The sequence below is a fragment of the Macrosteles quadrilineatus genome, unplaced genomic scaffold (genome assembly GCF_028750875.1).
Source record: "Macrosteles quadrilineatus isolate MER2022 unplaced genomic scaffold, UCM_ALF_1.0 Scaffold_13__1_contigs__length_4303367, whole genome shotgun sequence".
Taxonomy (NCBI): domain Eukaryota; kingdom Metazoa; phylum Arthropoda; class Insecta; order Hemiptera; family Cicadellidae; genus Macrosteles; species Macrosteles quadrilineatus.
In genome coordinates this window covers 68,178-90,720 of record NW_026542606.1, presented here as the reverse complement: position 1 = coordinate 90,720, position 22,543 = coordinate 68,178, and the positions used below count along the sequence as shown (strand labels likewise).

Here is a 22,543-nt window from a genome sequence, read left to right as displayed (position 1 = left end):
CCTCATAAAAATACAAACTCATAAAATATATAGTGGAGTTTCTATTTTAAATTATATTGAAACATCACAATGTGGCAATGTGTGTGTGGTAATGTGGCAATTTCGTTAATAGTTCTTCTTGAATATGTCAATATAATTCATCTCTTTTAAGGTTTTATTTGTATTTAGCTGTTACTGGTCATACGATTTAATAATTATAGGTAATACTAGCAACAGAGCCCATTTGGTTAAATACAACGGTCTCTAGTAAAATAATGGTTATGAAATCCATACACCACTTAATTCACTAATATTAATGGTACAGATTAAGCACATAACATTAGAATCACACACTTAACATAGGCAACATACTCTAAACGCAAATGCAAATTGTTAACAACAACTTTTAATCAAAGAAAAATCAATTAAATAACAATAAAACATAAGCTGTTAAATTATTAACGCAGGTTTCGTATGATTAGATTATGCATACCTACTGGTAAACCAATTATTGCCATCTATACAAATTATTGGTTTTTCTTTTCCGAATCGGGTTAGCTCTTCTACCAGACCGATTTTTATAATTTTGGCCTTAAACTAAAGGTATAGACGCACCACAGATTTGCCATCAAGCATCGGCATTCATTTTTATATATATTTCGAGTTATGCACGAAATACGTCCCTTAACAGTACATTCCTATGGGAGTTAAATTTGTGTTTTTTCGAGTTCGTTTGGCTCTTCTACCCGCCCAATTTTCATAATTTTGGTCTTAAAATAAAGCTATGCAAGCACATATTTGTCATCAAGCCTCATCATTAAATTATCCAATGTCTTACACAACAAAAAATGTTAAATCGATTTTTTCAATTTTTACTTTAGTTAAAGATGTATTCCAGCAGTTCTAATTACATTACCCCATATGTTTTGGTCTAAAAACCTTTAGTGAAATGCCAGCTTTCATTTGCGCTATTGATTATTAAGATTCCGATCTTAATAATACTACCTAAATATACCCTGTTATATTTACTTTTTCACCACAAATATTTAATAAAATCACACTTTCATAATTATTTGCAAATCTACATGAGTTAGGCTTTCCAATGACCCATTAGTTAACAAAATCGGTCCAGTAGAAGTATAGATTTAGTTGTACAAAATTTTACAAAAATATCTCAAACTCAATATTTTCTCATTACTATATATTCGGAGGTTGCTTAGCTTTTTTGCATATAACTTTTAAATGGTGAGGAAATCGACCAAAGTGGAAGATGAAATTTTGAAAGAATTTCCTACATTTCCTACATTTTTTACATTTCCTACAAATTGATACCATGCACTTCTTGGAAATACTCAAAAAAAGGCAGCCAAAAGTCGCACCCAAATAAAAAGTGTGAAAAACACCGTTTTTAATGTATTTCTTATGGAAAACATGTTTTTTTTATTTTCACCATAAATCATAACAAAAACAAAGTTTCATAATTATTCGCAAATCTATACGACTAAACTTAAGCTTTCCAACGACCCATTAATTAATAAAATCGGTCTAGTAGAACTCTAGATTTAGTTGTACAAAGATTTTAAAAACTGAATTATATACAGGGTGAGTTTTAATTGTCCCCCCCCCAACTTTTTTCTACATTTTTTCAAATATCAATCCCAGACCACTTCCAAACATTGTTGGGTAGTAAGTACTTCATTTTGACAAGGTGGTCATTTCCGGCCGCCATCTTGGATCCGCCATATTGGATGCAAATTTTTTTTTCAAATGTAAAGGTGGGGTTGTGGCCCATTATTTCGAACTACATTTTTACCCTGATTACAATGCCGCAAACCGTTTTTAAAAATCTTGATTCATTCTAAAGTTATGAGGGCTTTTTAAAACTTTATTTTTAGCCCATTTTAACATTATGCATTTACAAACTAAGACCATGATCTCAAAATAGTGCTAGATAAAGATAAGTATACACTACCAGTAATTGTCGACCTATTTTCACTTGGTTATGACTGATGTATTTTTTTCGGCCGCCATCTTGGATTCACCATTTTGAAATGTGATAAATTATTTTAAATATGAAGGGGGTGTTGTGACCCATCATTTCGAACTACTTATTTAAGCTTAACTCAATTCCGCAATCCATTTTTTGTTATCAAGTTTTATTTATGAAATATTGCAATTTTTTTGTTAAAATGTCAATATTTTAAAATAAAAAAATTAAAATGAAAAACGGATCATGGAATTAAGTTCAGCTTATAAAAGTAGTTCGAAATGATGGGTCACAACACCCCCTTCATATTTAAAATAATTTATCACATTTCAAAATTGCGGATCCAAGATGGCGGTCGAAAAAAATACATCAGTCATAACCAAGTGAAAATAGGTCGACAATTACTAGTAGTGTATACTTAACTTTATCTAGCACTATTTTGAGGTTATGGACTTAGTTTGTAAATGCACAATGTTAAAATGGGCTAAAAATAAAGTTTTAAAAAGCCCTCATAACTTTAAAATGAATCAAGATTTTTTTTAAACTGTTTGCGGCATTGTAATCAGGGTAAAAATGTAGTTCGTAATAATGGGTCACAACCCCACCTTTACATTTGAAAAAAATATTTTGCATCCAATATGGCGGATCCAAGATGGCGTCCGGAAATGACCACCTTGTCAAAATGAAGCACTTACTACCCAACAATGTTTGGAAGTGGTCTGGGATTGATATTTGAAAAAATGTAGAAAAAAGTTCGGGGGGGGGGCAATAAAACTCACCCTGTATAGAATAGATGGGGTGGCAATTTCGTACACTCAAACACAAGGTTTAAGTTCTTTCAACTTTCTATTTGTATACATTTTGTATATCCACCGCATTACATATATGTACCGCACTCTAAGGGATAATATAATAACAGTAATACCTAATTAAGAAGCAAAAGAAAAAATAAACTACTTAAAAAAGTATTTTTTGTCATATAAAAAAATAAATAATGAGATAATAGTGGTCCAATATAGTTTATTTGTTATGTTTACATTCTTTAAATATTTCCCTACATTCCTTTGTAGTCTCTTATATACTTATGAATTCCTTAGAGTTTACAAAGAGAACTAAAATATTCTATAATTTATTGAGTTCGAGCTTTTGTACGTAGATTATCAACGTTTTAGAATTCATTATTAATAACTGTTGATTACTTGGGTATTTAATTAGTTATATGCCTATAATGACGCTCTATTGAAATATATTACTGGTACTTCAAACATGACCTCAATAGTATCACTATGAGAAAACTAATTGTGAACATTACTGTATCTAAATGTAAATTGACTCAATGAAAAGCAAACATTGTTGAAATATATGCATTGGTTTTGCTACACGTAGACCCAGGTGTAGATATGGACTACTATGGATCTAAATGGCTGGGGCACGTTCCAAGTGGATTCCTTGAATTTTTTGAGTATAAATTGTTATACTTATAATGGGGTTTGTATTTAGATAAACCATGAATGTTGTTACTGTCGGATTATTGCAGACGTCAACCATCATATCAGACATAAATAAGTGTCTACGACGTTTCGGGATCTGGAATCTTCAGGTGAAAGGAACCTACAAAATTACAAAAGATACACAAGCCTATTCAAAGCTGTGAAATCACGATATAAAATCAAAACAGAGCCACCTTATGTTTGGGATTTTCTAGTTTTGGTTGGAATTAATAGCATAATATTTTTCTCTTTTTATAGGTAACGGGACACAATTCCAGATAAAAAAAACTTCATAAAACCTTGTACTTATTTTTCTGGTGACAAATGACCTCAATAATGCTTCAAACATTCAAATGCCCGACATGGGATATTAAGTTTCTACATTTGATTTTTATTTATTCACCCTTGGATGCATGACAGCTGTGTTTGAATGTTTAGATCCTTTCACTGACTTCACGAACACCTCACTGCCTCCAACAGTCACCCCTCAGCACTATCTGGGTGACTTGATCGGAGGAACATTCTGTTCCCGGGTGTTCACCGATTGTAACCGCAAGGACTGTCGTCTGCAGAGTCCCAACTTCCCTGGGGTATACCCTCGCAACCTCACCTGTTACTACGCTATTCGCCAGCAAGAGGTAAAGCCTTCAGTATGGTTTAAAGCTTTAAAATATGATCAGCTATTTGATCCCTAAATAGTATATAATACTTAAAAAAAAAACAGGTTAAAGTTGTTATTTTTAACCCCGCAAGATATTGGACATTTAAACGCACCAAAGGGTAAAAGACCACCCATAAAAGCCCAACACATTCGAATAATATTTCAATAATATTCATAGCAACTATTACAAATTGATGTTTAATTTTTTCGCACAGAAGTAAATCACTTTATAAAACCGATTAATTCACCTTTTGATACATAGCTGGTCTGGGGATTAAACAGTGGGAATTCTGTCCCGCTGTTATGGAGGTTCGGTTTCAAAGCTAGCCAATCACCGGTAGCTTGCAGCAATGTGATTACGTGGCAATGTTGTTCGAAACCGACCTAAATAATTATGAAGACTTTTTCAGTATAAGATACCGTTCTTAGTAAACAACCGTATACAATTTTTTCCAGTTAACTATTGAGGTTAATAATTGTATTTAAAATGCTTTTCATAGTTATAGCTGGATAACTGTTACAATTAAATAGTTCTGATTTACATTAAATATGCAAAAAAAGGTTGGGCAAAATATAATAATTTTTGATTTGAGTTGTATTAACTACTAAGTTAGTAAGTTAGTAAGTAGTTGTATAAACTACGGTTTTATTTTTAATTAAACTGCATCAATTTTTTACTCATCATTTAATTGTATAACTTTATACAGTTTAGCCATGGCTATTTTCTTGCTCTGTGATTAATTGATTTAATCAATTCTTTATAGGTTCCACCAGGAAAATATGCACTTATATCGGTGAGACAACCGAAAGGCCAACTCGTGAATATAAGGAGCCAGTCCGCCTTATACGCTAGAGCAGGTCAGCAGCCTAACCAAAACACAGCTCACCTTAAGGTAAGTCAGGGACGTTTAAATAAATTAACGTAGTATTATTATTTCTTGAAATTAATTGTTTTAAAATGATTGCAAGAGTTCAAATGTGATACAAGGTTAAACATCGTCAATACTACTCGTCAATTGTTAATTTTAGCGAATTTCCCTATAGGGAAGTAGCTATTACCGTAGGTGGCACGGTAAGACCTAGACCCGGGACCGATTTACTTTTTCATTTTGATGTCTCTAGAGGCCAAAAACACCATTCGTTCAAATTTTTATATATGTATATATATATAGACTTATATATATATATACGTCCGTGAACGCGATAACTTGAGTAATTTTTGTCCGATTTTGATGAAATTTGGTTTAAAGGTGTAAAGCGGGATAAACTTGAATGAGTTCGCGAACCAGCACGATCGGACCATGGGAACGGGGCTTTACGGGGGGTTTTATGGGGTAAAAATTGGGTTTTCTCACTTTTGACCCTCAAAACACAAAATTTCCCAATTTCTCTTTAGACCTTTTTAAAGAGCTTAAAAAACAAATAATTTAGTATATAAAAGTATTTTTGTTCGATTATTAGTAACGGAGAAAATTAAAAAAATTGTAAATTTAAAATTCCCATGTTATTCTTATGGAGAATATTGTCAAATGTTGTAGTTTGCTTGTTTATGGATATATTTTGATCAAACTTGGCAAATTTATTTATTTTGTACTAAGCTATCAATATTTTACTCAAAAACACACTTTATTAGTTTCCTTGTAGCAGCAAACCTAGGTACTCGTTAAACCTAATGTTATAAAATATATTTAACTGAAAATCAATTCGGACAAATGGAAATTCGCTTAGTCGGCAGGTTTGCTGCGGCGGGGGTATTTCATTTTTTTATGAACGCCATTGCTAGAACCGTTCTTGAGCCTAGTTTTGGTTAAACATTAAAATACCTTGCAATAAGTGTTTTAAGTATAATCTTATCTTGGAAACAATTATCTTCATGGAGGTTTAGTAGAATTATAAATGATGCCGTAGACTAAAGGGAAAATTGTATTGTTCATCTGATATTTTTGTTCGTCTTCTTTATTTCATGTCCTCCAAAAAGTTGTCTAAAGAACACGCAAAGTATTGTCAAGTTCTTACTTTCTTACAACAATATTTTTATCGCTGTTACTCAATCGTATATTTAAGCTATCTTATTACCTTAAAATAATAATATATCTCATAAACGAGTTGTCTGTGAGTCTATAACGTATAAAGGAGCGTGTTATCATAATATTAAGCTCGTTTGAGAAATTTGGAATGCGCCCAAGCCCAAATGTAGAGGGAGGGGCAACATGGTGTGGACATAGCTTTGGGTTATGTGTTACTAAAATTTACAATCAACGCTTTTGATGGATAACAACATTTTAAATGCAAATGAATTATTCGTTATATTCTGAATTAGTATAACTAAATGTTTTCTGTACAACGTTTTTTGTATAGCCCTGTCCCTCTTCCTTCAAGAGTATGAATATCCGCGAACAAATCTTAGCTGTCAAAAAACTAAATATCTCATTTATTATTTTCACTTAATTCCAGTTTACAGGTATTACTTAATAATGTAATTTAATATAATCTAGATAAACTAGACCAACTAGTCTATTACCCAGTGTAAAGAGAGTCTTCATTTGTTTCTCAAGTAATGGTAGTAGTTATTCTTTGGATCGTCCGAAGATTATCGTCCTATTTTACTATCTACAAACGTGCATGAAAAAAATTATACCCATCCAGAGATTAGTACTTTAGTGAATCATCTAGGTACGGTAAGTAAAATATGATAAACATATTGTTCCCTTCATATTTTCCTTAAGTTATGCAGCCTGATGTGTTGCCGTGAAGAGATATATTTGACTAGAACGAATCTAGAAAAGAATAGATAAATAGAACGACGGAACGAAAATGTAACTTGATATTCGTTCTACGGGCAACTATTTCTCTAGATAGTGAAATACTTTCAACGATCGACAAAACCGTATACTCAATTATGCATCACTAAACCTCTAGCATCATAAAACCTAGTGAGTACTACCATGGCCACCTCTAATACACTGTACTATACACTCTACTAATATTGTGTACTAGAGAAGGCTATGGTACTACGACTATCCTCAGTAGCCTACTATCCTGATAATAAGACCTTTTCGTTAATTTCAAGGAAAAAGTTTGGTTCGGATTCCACTATAAACTGTAGGTCCCTTAGTTGCCATTGGCTGTATGGGCTATTAATTAACAGCTGTGTCTAAGGAACATGTCGGCCTTACTCACAAGACTACAAGATCGCGCCACTCATCATACACCCATCTTTCACTCATATTTGGGTTAAAATACGCACATAGTGGCATCCCCATCGATATAATTGACCTTTGTTTTCTTAGCACTGAGTGCATGTTGATGGTCTATGCTAGGCAATGAAGAACTGTCCTCTAAAATGCTCACAATAAACATTAAGTTAAATTTTTATTCTGCTAGTTGCCTCGTGTTCACTTGATGTCCAATAAGTTCACTGATGCACATTACGTCTCAGAGTGCAACATCTTCAGTTGTTACAATAAAATATAAAATCCCACCCTAGTATTTTAAATTTATAAAACTGTCTAAGCCATTCTTGTTTTTTCACATCACTAACATTATATTGTTAGCAAGTTGCAGTGGGGACAAGCTCGGGTTAAGAACGCGGGAGGTTTAATTTCATATAAACGGAAACAGTTTGAAGGACAGTGTCAGGGGTGTGAACGAACTGGGCGTGGGTTCCTCCGAATTGTACACTGTGGTGTTGTTAGTTTTCAACAAGGGTACCAAATCCGTTGGATTTGGTTTATTTCATAGTAAAAAAAATGATGGAATGTTTTAAATGTTCTTTTATGTTTAGCAGGTTAAGGCTACCAGGCCCGGATTCAGTAACATGTTTATATAATTGGTAGCTTTCGTGAAACTTGGCTGTTGCTTTAGATTGAGTTATAATTACAACTGTGAGGCAATCAGGGAAGAATGCTGAATGGGCGGGGTTTTGTTTGAGATATTTTGCTACAATCTAATAATAATAAGGGTTTAATTGTTTTGAAACTACTTTAAATGAAATGAAAAATAGCCAAAATAATCCCAAACAACCTTTATAATTCAACCCTGTAACACTACAGGTCTGGCAAGAGTGTGACGAGGTACAAGACTATGTGACAGTCTACGACGGCTACACCACCAGGGACCCTGTACTTCTCAAGTTCTGCGGTGGTGGGGTCGCGGTCCCAGAGGCTGTGTCCAGCACACACGAACTGTTGGTCGAGTTCTCCACTTCACCATACGGAACATTCCTTTACCCGGCCCCTCCAATGCCTCTGCACGGCTTTCAACTCCAAGTCCAGGCAAGTGTTCCTTGCAAATTGTATATCTTTTGATTGTGTTTAGGCAAGCAATGTGGCATAAGCTGGCCAATTTCCTAGAGATCACAAATAAAGAAGTCAGTGTAAGGAGTACAAGCAAGTCTGTAGAAGGGATAGACGTTGAAAGATGGCTAGGGGGGGTAGTCGTATCCTTAACGTATTATGAACAGTAACTAAAACCACAGTTTGCAAATTAAAAAAAACCATTCGAATCTGTTCTAAATTGCCTACGTCATTTTAAAATCGTTATTGAATCTAAAAACTATGAAAATACATATGCATTTTTGTGGTCCATATTAAACTGTATTATGATTAACATTTAACAGTAACTAAAACCACAGTTTGCAAATTTAAAAAAAAACGTTCGACTCTGTTCTAAATTGCCTACGTCATGGTAAAATCGTTTTTGAATCTAAAAAGTATGAAAATACATATGCACTTTTGTGGTCCATATTAAACTGTTGAAAAAAAGAAGGAACTTTGGAAGGCAACATTCATAGTAAAATTTACCTATTACACAAGGTTACTAATTGCATAATCATTTCTAACAATTATAGTTGGTAGGCTACTAGGCCTAATCTTACCGTACTTAAGGAATTTGTTCTACCTACAACCTCGTCAATCCATTTTGAGTATGGATTGAATATGTTTGATTGATGATTAATATTTAATATAGATCAGCTTAAAAGTAATTATCATAGTCAGTTTTACTCTTAGAAACTTGTTCAGAGTGATGAGTTTTGAGTATCATCTTTGTTCTTAGGTAAGGTTTGTGGACAAGGAGTCGCCGAAGTATGCCCGCAACAAGCGATGTGAGTTTTGGTTGAAAGGTGCGGGGAAAGGAGTCTTGGAAAGCCCGAGGCACTCCCTCGCAGCAAACACAACTTGCTTGTACCATCTACAGGTGAGGAATCTTTTGAGTTTTATATTGTTGTTAATCCATTCTAAACGCAAAACTGTAGTTTAATTAATATAAAAAAGCCAGAGTGTTAGACAAATCAAATAAGTCAAAATTTCGTGAAACATTACCCCACAAAATATTTTCAGTACCTTTGATAACCAGTATTTAAAACTGTGACACAATTTTTTGTGTGTAGCTTTTCTACATTAGAGGATGTTAACAGACAAAAAACTGTGAAATAATTTTGTTCGGTTTGTAATAAATAACCATGATGCAAATGAGAAATTGTCCCTAAAGACTACTTTCTCGTTCTTAATTATTGTTATAAATAAGGCTTTAGTAGTTACAATGAGTACAAACCTTATAAGAAGGCAAATGCTTATGGGGAATAGTCAGACTAGATTTGCAGCCAAAATGACCGTTGTGTGGACGATTGATTGGGTAAAACGCGCCTATTTACTCACAACATCTAGTTTACACGCAGCCCGATTTTATATCCTTCCTTGTCTATTAAAAATGACGTATCAAAGTGATTCTCAGTTAATTGAAAATCATTTTAAAGTGTTGTGTCACTTATTCAAAATAGGATTTGTTTTCAAAACTGTGTTTGCAGCATAGCAATCAAACAGAACGTCGTCGTGTTTTTATTTTGATTCATGGCAATATGCCATAATGTTCCACGTTGTTTTAGGGTATGGAGCCGGGAACCCCACCTCCACCACGGCATCTAGAACTGTCCAGACGTCGCACTCAGGCTCTCATACCCACCAGGTTCAAAGTGTGGCTGGCGGTGCTCAAGTATCACGTGACCCCAGCAGACGACACAGAGTGCGCCACCAGACTCCAGGTGTGGGACGGTAACATCAGGGCCTCGCCATCCTGCAATGAGATTTATTGGTGAGGATCTACAAGAGCTTACAACGCAGTATAGAATGAAAATGTATTCAAGAATTAATTAGAAGATTTCTAGACAGTTTATTACTTTGATGAGAAAACCAAAGTTTAATTACTTATTTTTTAATAAACTTTAATTTGGTATATACTTTTAATATATATAATTTGGTACTACTTTTAATATTCTAATGAAATATGCGAGCCAAAACATAGCCCTAAAATTTCACTACAAAAATAAGTAAATAAAACTGTCAACATCTCCTTCTACATTCTCGTAAAAACCCTAATTCTATTGGTGTTAAGAACTGGATTGGAGGTTCCAGCTATTTTATTCATACAAGGTTCCAGAGAACAACTTTAATACTTCTTGAGAAGTACTTTAATGGTTTTTTCAATCCTTTCTATAATTTAATGTTGTGAATCATGCCTTCCATTTCTTGGAATGAGAATTCTTTTCGAACAGCAATCAAACATGCCAGAAAGACCTATTCTGGATGATATGAACTCAAGTAATCAGATAGCTAATTAAATAATACATTTTCAATTATGAAGACATCAACTGTTTTTCGCCTTACCGTTAATGTGACAACCTTTTGTAGTACCAGCCTACTAGGGCTGATGAAGCAAGAATTAGTTCTATAAACACATATTCACGAAATGAATTAATGTTTTTAGATGCTTTAGAGACTTTGTGTGGAATACCTTAAATAATTCAAAGTTTTTTATGATTACTCTTAGTTTGCTTTAAATTTATACAGCCTTGTAAGGGTACAATTAATTACTCATCGACACCATCTGTATAGCGAGGAGAAGGAGGGAGGTTCTATGGTGTATAGCGCGGGGCGTAGCAGCAACTTGACTCTGCTCGCCAGATACTGCAAGGACCACATCCCTCGCAGCTGCGACCACTCACTACTCAACAACGCCACCCGCGCCACTCGCCCGTGCTCCCTCGCAGAGAGCTTCCTGTCGACCGGGGACTCCATGACCCTGGAACTCAAGGTCACTCACTCCACCGCGCTCAGGTAGGCCTACCTCTCCTACATTTACGACTAACTAATACCACACGTAAAAGTCTTCTTGAGACTGAAATACAGCTCAATGTGCTACCCGCTGTATAATTATAGTATGTATATAAATATGGTTGTTAGCTGTTAGTCATTATTGAAAAAAACAATTTGCTCCTTGAAATTCTGGATTTCATGACATTGTTATATGCGATGGGAACGGACAAAAATGTTATTTACAAAATAGGTCACTTTCTCAATATTTTACTAAAGTAAAATTTCAATAAAATATGTTCAGCGCATGGTACTCAAACTTCCAGGGACTAATTACAATAATTTATTGTACCTTATTAATCGTTAATTTCTTCAAATCAACGATGTTACAATGACTAACACACTAACAATCTTCAAATAAATTATAGTAACATGATGGATATTGTCAAATATTTGTACTAGGTAGAAAAATATATAAGGAAGATTTAACGCTAGAAAAATTAGTTTACAACGAACAATCTCAAATTTTTGTCCACTTTTTTTCTCCATCCAACTCAACATTGAAACTCCATGTTTCAGGCCATTGTCGTTCAGAGCGTTGTATGAGTTTGTGGACCTCCACCAGGACGGAGAGCCGTACGGCCAGGGTCCCTGCTCCAGAAAGTTCACCAGCAGATCGCAGCACTTGCAGGGTGAACCTCAGAACTTCACCTCTCCTAGAGACGTGTTCCTGTTCGGGAGAGGCGGAACGACCAATCTGAGGTTTACTATTTCACACTTCTTATGACACTTATTATCCTACATAAGTCAACACTTAAGACGACTCTGTCTCGTTAACTAGAAATTGTTTCATCTTTAATTTTATTTAGAAAAAGTTAAGAAATATTATATTAAATTTATTTTGTTTTTTGTTTGGATAAACTAAAGGATGAACTAAATTAACTTCAATTATGATATACTGATGTCGGATTTTTATATTCAATATGCTATATACTAATTTTTTTATATTTTAGCCATCTAAGAAATATGTTTATTTCGATAAAACGCGAACTTGAAATATAAATACGTTTAAAAAACAAACACCCTAACTAGATGATTTGAAAAGGTGCAAATCAACCTAAACTATAAACCATTTAACAACATTAGTCCTAGAGTTCACATCTAGAAGAATTATAAGCCTACTAGAATTTTAATAATTTCCTCCAAAATATACTAGGTTAAATAACAATTACATATGCATACATTGAGGTGTATAATTCAATGCTAACAATTATCAATCACATCAAAATAAGAAATATATGAATGGTTAGCATCTAGAACGGTTGAAACTCCTCAGCAGGACCTCAGCCTGATAAATCCTTTGTAATTGCAGCGTATTCCTTTACTAAACCAATCTTCTTGGAGCGTCTAAAGTTTAATTAGAGTCTTAAAGTATTAGGGTTGATGAGAACTGCAGTTAACAAAATCTTAATTTTATTTCAGTTTATTGCAGACTTAATTTTGTTATAAATGTAAGTTACCTTGTAATAAAATACTATTACACTTTTATTTCACTGTATTTCAGCCTGAAACTATAATTTTCAAGCAAAAGAATTTTTTTTAATGTTTTTTTAGAGAACTGCATATAATACTAAATTGTCAAACAACTTTTGTTTATAAAATAATGTCTTTTTACTGCAGCAAATAGTGTAACACGTAACATGCTGATAAAGTACGCTAGCAACAACGCCATTGATATCAGTCGTTTCACCAAACTATTATGTCAAAAAAAAACCAAACTTATAACATTATATATTATAATATTACTTATCACAAGAATTTTTCAATATTAGGTTATTTTGCTATTTGCACTTATCCACAGTGTGTATTAAAAAATCAAGATTTTTTTCGTTTTTAGTTTGCGTTGCTGTCCTTAATAATTAAATACTTGATTTATTTATTTACCTAACCCGCCATGTTAAACTTCCCTATCCCAAGCGTGATGTATACAACTTCCTTACTTCTCGAGTGATGTAAAGTTGAAAAAAACTCACTCGGTGATGTAATGAAACCCATTTAAATAACATTGAGTGGATAACTTAAAAAATATACCTCTATGGAGCCAACGACGTTCAACGCTAGACATCAGCTGTGTGTTTGAATTTTATTGTTATGCTTTGAAGAATTTTCCGAACCTAGCTTTTGTTTATAAATGAACGCTACTGTTAGAAGATGAGTGAAATTGATAATGAAGCATATTGCTCGTAACCTCCTGAATATTGTCGGGTCAGGTAAAATCTTGTACGTTACACGTTACGCAAGAGCGAGTTTACATCACTTCGGTGAATTATGCAACTCGCCTTCGCCCTGCGTGATGTAAAAACGCTCTTACTACACTTGTAATGTAAATAGCTACTAGTTAACAGCCCGTGCTTTGCCACGGGAATAATGTCAGCAATAAAAGAGATAATAATTTTAACAATTTTAATAATTTTAATATACTTATGCTATTGAGATGTTAAATTTGCTTATGTATATTCCTACATTCATTATTTTTTATTTAAATTCTGTATTAAAATGATCAAATACTAAACAACACTGGTAAGGTTAAAGGATTTTATTTTTATTTTTCATCTAGTAAAAAGTTAAAATAGATTAAACAAAATATGTTTCATTTTAAGTGTGCAAGAGTTCTTTGTATACTATATTTTTTGTATAGACATTTCGGTCATTTCTTAGGTGCCCATGATCCTTTGTATCCGATATGTAGAAACGTAAGCCATTGAATGATCTTTCTCTACTTTCTGCTACGTAGAGCTGTCCGTGGGAAAAAGGGTTTTGGTAGGTATACACCGATTTTAGCGATTGATTGCCCTTGGACCTTATTTATTGTCATTGCGAATGCAAGGATTACGGGAAACTGAGTTCTTTCAAGTTTGAATGGCAATAAAGTTCCAGAAGTTGTTAGATGAATTCGTGGGATAAGAATCCTTTGTCCAATCGAAGTCCCCGTCAGAATTTCACAATCTATTGAGTTGCGGTACAGGTTTTTCACTCGCATTCTTGTTCCGTTAATTATTGCTTTAGATGTGTTCAAATTTCTGATTAGCTTTACTATAGAATTTTTTTCAAAGTCAGTTTGTGAGGTGGTAAGCCACTTACAGTCAAACTATTGAGAAATTCAGTTGGGAATGTAGTGTGAGCCATGTCATCATCTGCTATCACCTTGTCAACACTACAGTAGTCTATTTCTTCACCAGGTAAATTTTTTAAAATGCAATTATTAATTAATAAACAGTCTTCATTTCTTGGTGCTAGTACAGCTCTCTCAGTAATGTCTGAAGTTGCGATTAGTTTATTAAGATCTTCGTAAATATCTTCAATTACTGAGCCAGAACTAATTAACTGGGTGGGTATTTTCATTATATCCTCTCCCAAATCAACTTCTTTGTTTAGTTCACCATTACCGACTGATCTGAGAAACTTTGAAAACTCTATTTCACTATCCAATACCTTCATGTTTTTAGACAAACTCAGTTGTTTAACGCACCCCCAGTGCTCGTAAGATTTAACGCATTGTTCAATTATCGTGGCTGGACCAGCGTGTGGTACTACTGGTAGTGTTTGGTGAAAGTCTCCACACAATTAGATAACTTTACCACCTAAGAATAGTTTCTTATTTATTTTTGTTTCTCATAAGATCTCAAAGTAATCCATCGATAATGTTTAAAACATATACTGGACACATAGATATTTCATCTATAATTATTAATGAAGACTCTATAATTATTTTAGCCCCAGGAATGTTTGGTTTGATACCAGATGTTGAGTTCTCCAAGATGGGTATAGGCAATTTGAAAATATTGTGAAGAGTCCGACCTCCATCTAGGAGGCTGGCTGCAATGCCACTGCATGCACATGGAATACACTGTTGTTGCATTGATCATAGTTTGCACAGTAAAGCTTTTTGCACAAATGTTTTTCCACATCCTGCATATGCTGTTAAACAAAATACGTTTGTAGAAGATGTTTCCTTTAGTATGGCTTCTAAAACAGTTTCGATAATGAATCTTTGCTCATCATTTGCTTTATTGTACATTTCCTTAAATAAACTGTCTTGTTCTTGAGCATCGAATGTGTTTCTTTTGATAGTATACTGAATAGGAATAGGTAAGCCGAGTTCTTTACATGACGTATTATGGATGATTCAAATATCCTCTATTTCCATTAGGCATAAATTTATAGAGCTTTGTGTGTCATGGCGTAGTTTGAAATCTTCACACAAGTAATCTTTAAATTCTTCCCAAAGTTCTGCAGCAATTGTTGGAATGTTTAGTCCACAAATAAATCCGAAGAGTTGACGTAACTGGTATGGCATTTGTGTATCCTTGGCTTCATTGAGTGATTCACGCCATTCGTTATTGTTGGTTACAATCCCTCTGGCATATGCAGCTTCTACAAAAGAGTTGTACCTTACGCTGTTGAATGTTAGCAAGTCCTCAAAACATGATGGACCACGGGCATGCAGTAGAATGAGGCGAAGATAGTATATTTCTGGTTGTTTTGGGTTGACAATGTATAACCTCGTTATTGTTTTTTATGCTCCCTGTTTCCTCCGTTTCCAAGTTCTATTTATCGTGTCCCAAGTATAGTTTTGAGGAATTTCAGTGTACAGGAGATGTTGTGCATGTGTATCAGTTTTGTTTGAATCAAAGAAGGCTTGTAGTTTAGTTTTCTTGGGATCAGCAATAACACCATCTTCTTCTCCCTCTTTGAAAATTACTGTCTGTTGGTCAGGTAAGTGTATATCTAGACGAATCAATGAGTGAGTTTGAAAATGCATTTTGTACTCAAATATACGCCAAACAGATTCAGTTGAACCAACGTAACGGCCGTTTGAATAAGAATCAATCTCATCATAAACCAGAACACTGCTGTTTTCTTTGAGAATTTTAGTGTTGCACAATCATCCCTTGTACACATACTTGTATGTATATTTAATGCTTTTAACAGTTGTGCAGACTTCTACGTTCATATGACAGTTGAACTTAATTAGAAGGTATGGATTGTATGGAACTATATATATATATCTATTGTCTATAGTATGTCCACGAACGTCGACAACTATGCCATTATCGCGGCGTTTATATTCAGGATATCCATTTAGATTGTCTCTAGTGCTATTGTTAAAAGCTTTTGGGAACTGTTTTGAACACTTTCCCTTAACCATGTATGGGGAGTTTAGGTTTAGTGAGCCACATGGCCCATGTACCATGTGATTTTGCACCAATCTGTGAAGAGTTGCATGCTCATTTGGGTCAGGAATTTCAGCAGAAACAAATTTATCAATATCTGCAATATTGTGAATCTTATCATCATTGTCAAGTGTCAATAAAATATGAGCATGGGGTAAGCCACGTTTCTGAAATTCGATAGTATATATCAATGCTGCTATTCTTCCAAATACATGTTTCTTTGTAAGGCACATAATAAGTTCTTTAAGTTTACAATGAAACACACGCACGACCAAATCTGGTATGGTTATAAACAATGAGGGCTTTCCAAACTTTTGGACAGTAGCCATAGCGTCTAAATAATGTTTATGCATATTCCGTGGAGATCCAATAAATGAAGAAGGCAATATTATTTGTTTTCCAACAGCATCGTCCTGAAGACCACTTCTTTTGTGCACAAAGTCAGCAATATTCAGATAAAGATCAGCACGTAGGCTGTTTTGATTGAAACGAATATAGTTTAAACGTGTGCCCTCAATCCTACAATACATGTCCACTGTCCATTGCAGGTAGAGTTTTTGTGATCTATGCAATAGGCTGAAATCTGGACGAATCGCAAGCCGATAGGATGCGTACTGCAGTAATGTAGTTTTTTTACGTCGATTTACACTACAACGGTCATGTTCTGTTTGGGGTTTCCATCCAAAGTCACCATATGGGAACAACAGAAGATAGGCCAATGGGTCTAAAGATGGCTCAATCACAGAAATTTTACGAACACCATTAGATCTTGAATATACTCTTAAGTTTCTCTCAGCAGGGGTTGCACCATCTTCTGACCGGAATCAGCCACATCTGTTTGAACGGCATCATTGTAGCGTCTCCTGTCACACAGTTTGTCTTCCACTGTATGCATAAGAATTTCAGAGTCATATTTACAACACATATCTGCCACAGTTCTAAATGAAGACATGAAGGGATTGATGGAATAAAGATATTCACTTAAATCATGCATCAGCAGTTGGTCGCATTTCACATTGGACCTTTGACCCATTCTGTGAGTAACAGCGGTGTTTACGTCGTATTAGTTGGGCACACTTTGGTTCAATGTTAGAGAGTATTAACGGTCCAATCCGATGGTAAAAGGAGTCATGGATCTTAAAGTTATATATACAACCAGATGTTGATTCATCTAAGTGAGACTCAGAACTCACCATAGCAAAAGCTGAGTTGTATGATCTTATACCTGATCGGCGTTTTTTTTTTTTAGGAACTTCCAGGGCACATTTTACACTATCACTGCTCTTTACTTTTTTAGTTCGATGTTTTTCTACGCGTGTTTTTGTTCTGTTTGTCTCTTTACGCCCAGTTAATGACTTTTTACCTTTTCTTTTTCTTTTTGTACTTTTTTCATCCTGGGTATTATGAGAAAGTTTTATAACACTGTAATGACCCGAGTCAACATTGCCACTAAACATCAAGTCACACACTTCTTCGCCAGAACCAATGTCATAAGTCACAGTTTCTTCAGCAACTTCCCTGTGTAATCGAAATAAATAGTTAGGGTATAGCTCACTGATACATTGTAGTTCCACGTATCCAGCGTAATTGCCATCTCGGGAAAGTAAAGTTTGGTATTGGTGACGGTCAAACACTGATGTTGAGTACCTAAGACTCATCGCCTACGATAAAACTTTTGTATTTTTCCCACTCTTTAACAATTTTCTGGACAACTTTCAAACGGATTTCCCTATGATTGTTCTGGTGGCCGTATAGAATAAATGATATTGATCCAAACAAACAGTTTCCGTCCCCTGCTATAGGTATAATTTCATGTTCCATACTCAAACATAAGCTCAATCAACACTTTCCTTCAGAAACACTTTCAGCAACACTTTCGCAGGAAAACTAACACATTATTCGAAAATACAAAATTGACACTAAAAAATACAAATAATGTTTAAATACATTTACAAATAATACATCGTGGTATACAACTTTAACAAATACACTTTTCCTTGAAAACTCAATCAACACATTCCTTCAGAAACACTTTCTTTCAGCAACATTTTTGCAGGCAAACTCAAACATTATTCGAAAATACAAAATTGACACTAAAAAATACAAATAATGTTCATATACATTTACAAATAATACATTGTGGTATACAACTTTAACAAATTCACTTTTCCTTGTTTGAAATCGTGTGTACAGGAACTCCTAGATTAATAATTACATACTGAAAGTAAGGTTACAATAATAATAACAAATCTAACAAATATTAAATAGCTGACATATGATTAACAATTATTAAATAAGCTGTAAATTATATTCTTCAATAAGAATGTATTGACTCAACCTTTGAAGGGCTGTAGGTCTTAACCCTTAGAAAAAACGTGAATTCTAATGAAGTTCGGCAAATCTATGCATTATCCCCTTTAATTTGACACATAGATCTTGTGGATCGGTCCAGTAATTACTGAGAAAACAGTGTTACAACTGTGTATTAAATATATAGATTACAGTATCCCTCCTGTTTTTTGCATAATTTTTACTCGTGTATGATATCAGCTGTGTTTGTGTCCAGCTGTGTTTACCGGTTCGAGGCCCAGCGAGGAGACAGTGTTCGTATCACCATCCACGGCATGCAGACCGCTAACAGATCAAGTTGTGTGACGAGAAATAACACTGACTCCGGCAGACTACAATGTGTTGGAAACGCGACTGCTCAGTTGAGAATATGGGAGGTAAATGAAACATGGGTCTCCTTTTATAAAAAACGTTTTGAGGAATTTATGAAATCCTTTATCTTTAAAAAACTAACATTTCAGCATTTTAGAATGTTGAAATAAAATCATTCTACGGTTTATGGTTGGTCAAGGCGTACACTGTCGTCGTTAAGTGAGATATTTAAAAGTATTATAAGTTTATTTTAAAGTTCAAATTCATATATTTATAAGATTTTCTTTTCATTATAAATAGCGCTGATTGAAATAATTGGTTAGGTCATCAAGTGAATTTTTTACTTGTTTATTTCAAATTTAGCTTAAACACTTTCAACTTGATAATAGCATAGGTCTATGTGTGTATTTGCCATTTATATTAAGGTATATTTCATGAACCAAGACTTTTAGAAAACGTTTAATGATACCATATTATCCAATTATTTAACAAACAACGAGAAAAAGAAAATTCCTTTAATTTCTCTATGGAATGATTACGATTTCATTAGAAATCCAGCGATGAATTAATAAAGCCTCAATTTGTCACAAAATCAAACTAAAATTTTGTGTAGTATTTTCTTTATTTTCTTTGTAATTATTTCTTTTAAGCTAGCAATAAAAAAATGTATACCACCAAAACACTCAATTTCTCAACTGTGTGCAGGTGTCGTGGAGCACTACCATCCCTCTAGGTCGTGACTGTCTGTGTGGAGGTGCAGATCATTTCCTCCCTTACACCTTCACCTCAGCCGCCCACATAGTAGAGGTCCACTTCACAGCACTTCACATGACCTCCACTGACGACTACCGAGGTCTCAACTTCAGAGCCTCCTGGGAGTTTGTGCGTACCCCAGTCTGTCCCAGGAAACAGAGAATTGCTGGCATCAGTGGGGAATTGTTGTTCCAGTCACCAAGTCGCACACCAGATGAGGTAAATATTTTATTAATGTCCCTGAAAAAAAACCTGCTAAAATGCAAATATTAAATATACAGATTATGATATAGAAGTGGGTATTCAAGGTAAATGTTACTACTTGTTGAAATTTGCATGCGTTCAATTAGATAATTAAAGTCAACATTGTTGTTAACCTCGTTGTTACCGAGTAAGCCCATTCAATAAAATAATCCTCGTAAGTCCAAAATAAAGTTTTAAGACTCGGACAATATTTACAAGCCTTAGAACAATATCGAGACGGGAATAGACATATTATTTACTAATTAAAGGTGTTTGGATCATTTTGTTGTCACATTTTTGTAGTTTTTTTTTCTAGATTTTGGGTGGTGGAAATTTGGAGATACAGACACGTTAAACTAAAAATGGAATAAAATCATCCATAAAATATCACTATTATACAGTATAAAAATAAAATCGCGTACTCATCTGTTCCAAACACCTATACAGTATTGATTGCTAACCCTACCAAAACCATCCGCAGGCATAGGTAGAGTTAATAGAATGTTTTGCTGTAAAAATGTGATTACTTATAACAGACTATTTTTACTTTCTCCCCCTATACCATAGTATATGGAGAAAGTATTGTTTTCGTCAAAATTTTCGAGTTTGAGTTTTGAGTGGATATATTTGTTTTGGGCCCCCCTGACCCAAATGTGGTTTTCGAAGTGATGTCTGTGTGTGTGTGTGTGTGTGTGTGTGTGTGTGTCTGTGTGTCAGACAGACAGACAGACAGACAGACAGACAATCTTTATTCGAAATCTTAGAGATTTGAAAGGCGTCAATACACACAAAAATGAGATAAATTGTCAAATACAATCAAAGTTCTGCCAGTCCATAAATTCTCTTATGCTGTAGAATGGCATCTTGCAGAACCAACGGGTGAGTTGAGCTTTTAAGGTTTTAGGGTTGTCATCTTTCAGCTCTCCTGGCAGCATGTTGAAGAATTTTGATCCAGCATAGGTAGGCTTACGTTTGAAGAGTCCAAGGCGATGAGCAGGGAGGTTGTAGTTGGTTTTATTTCTCGTTTCATAGCTGTGTACTTCTTCATGTCGCTTGAGATTCCTGGTTGAGGCCAAAATAATGGTTTCTATTATGTAGAGACTGATAACAGTAAGTAGTTCGTTGTCTTTAAAGAAACCCCTCGAACTTTCCAGCCAGTCGACATCATACATGATTTTCAGAGCTTTTTTCTGCAGTATCAATACTCGTTCCAAGTGAGTAAGAGCAGCAGACCCCCAAACTGCTATTCCATACCGTAGATGGCTTTCAAATAGGGCGTGATACGCCACAAGCACAGCCTCTTGCGTGCAGACGCTTTTAATTCTTCTCAGAGCATATAGAGCGCTACTAAGCTGTCGACATAGGTGGTCTAGATGGCACCTTGGTCTGGTGTGCCATTTGTAACCTTTTGTAACCTTTCCCAAATTTGCCTCAGCTTTCTCAGGGAGAAGGGGTGGTCCAACTCAAAGCTTACACCTTACTAAATAATCCAAACTGAATGTTCTTAGTGTTTATTTCTGGGCGCCACCGTGTTGTAGAGTAGAATTTAAAACAGGGTCCAACAAGGAAGTTCTCCTGTACTCATGGGATGATATTTTGGATGAGATAACAAAAAGAAACAATCAGCTGGGCGGCTAATAGCTTACCAAATTCAAACCAAATATTACTCCAAAATGACAACAACAATAATACTATTATCAGCAAGTTCACTTATAATCAGTAGTAGTAAATGGTTACCCAGTTTAGCATAGAACTCACCTACCCCTTATCAGTTGATGATATAACTAGATAACTCAGGCTATATAGTTTACTACTAACCAAGAACTTTTGGGTAGTTTACTAAGTTCAAAATCCTTTTAAGTGTCAAAAGTAATCAACTAATCAATAATTAAACCAACTTACAACAATAAATTTTTAAACTAGACAGTACACAGGAACACAACAACGCTTGTGTACATGGCCATGCTAGAGAATTTATTATACCAAATATGATAATACACAAGGTCAATGGAACAATAATTTATGATTTACATTTCCATGCAACCAAGGATCTAATCCTTTGAAATTAAGGCAATCAAGAGCAATTGACAATCACTAGCAATTAACAAATAATTAAATAGATAAATCAATTGATTTGTGAATACAGTATTGCAATCAAAGTAATATCTTTTCCCTCTGAGGTGTGCTCAAATGGCTGGATAAGAAACCGACTATAATTCTAGATCAGATAATCCCCCTTCTGTAGCTCAAAGCATTCAATAGCTCACCTAAAATGCACAGTTTCAAAGACATATAAATACAATCACAAACACTAACCAAAATCTTACTAGCTAAATTACAAACACATGAAAACTCAATGACCGGGGCCCCATTTAACCTAAAAGATTAATCCGGGCAGGCGTGAATAGTCCAAGTGTCTTGGGCTGTCCTCCAATAAGTCCTTGTTA

At 34.6% G+C, this 22,543-nt stretch overlaps 1 protein-coding gene across 1 annotated transcript in view; it reads left to right on the top strand.

Annotated features, from left to right (window-relative positions):
- LOC129004960 (uncharacterized) overlaps nucleotides 1-22,543 on the top strand; it is a gene marked incomplete at its 5' end in the record, with an annotated part of 48,068 nt that overhangs the window by 4,633 nt on the left and 20,892 nt on the right. Inside the window, 9 exons of the mRNA XM_054433688.1 lie at nucleotides 3,895-4,094; nucleotides 4,882-5,010; nucleotides 8,170-8,391; nucleotides 9,173-9,313; nucleotides 10,002-10,207; nucleotides 11,008-11,229; nucleotides 11,785-11,967; nucleotides 19,006-19,165; nucleotides 19,806-20,072. Coding sequence (XP_054289663.1) covers nucleotides 3,895-4,094; nucleotides 4,882-5,010; nucleotides 8,170-8,391; nucleotides 9,173-9,313; nucleotides 10,002-10,207; nucleotides 11,008-11,229; nucleotides 11,785-11,967; nucleotides 19,006-19,165; nucleotides 19,806-20,072 — 1,730 coding nt within the window. The remainder of the gene's footprint in view (nucleotides 1-3,894; nucleotides 4,095-4,881; nucleotides 5,011-8,169; nucleotides 8,392-9,172; nucleotides 9,314-10,001; nucleotides 10,208-11,007; nucleotides 11,230-11,784; nucleotides 11,968-19,005; nucleotides 19,166-19,805; nucleotides 20,073-22,543) is intronic.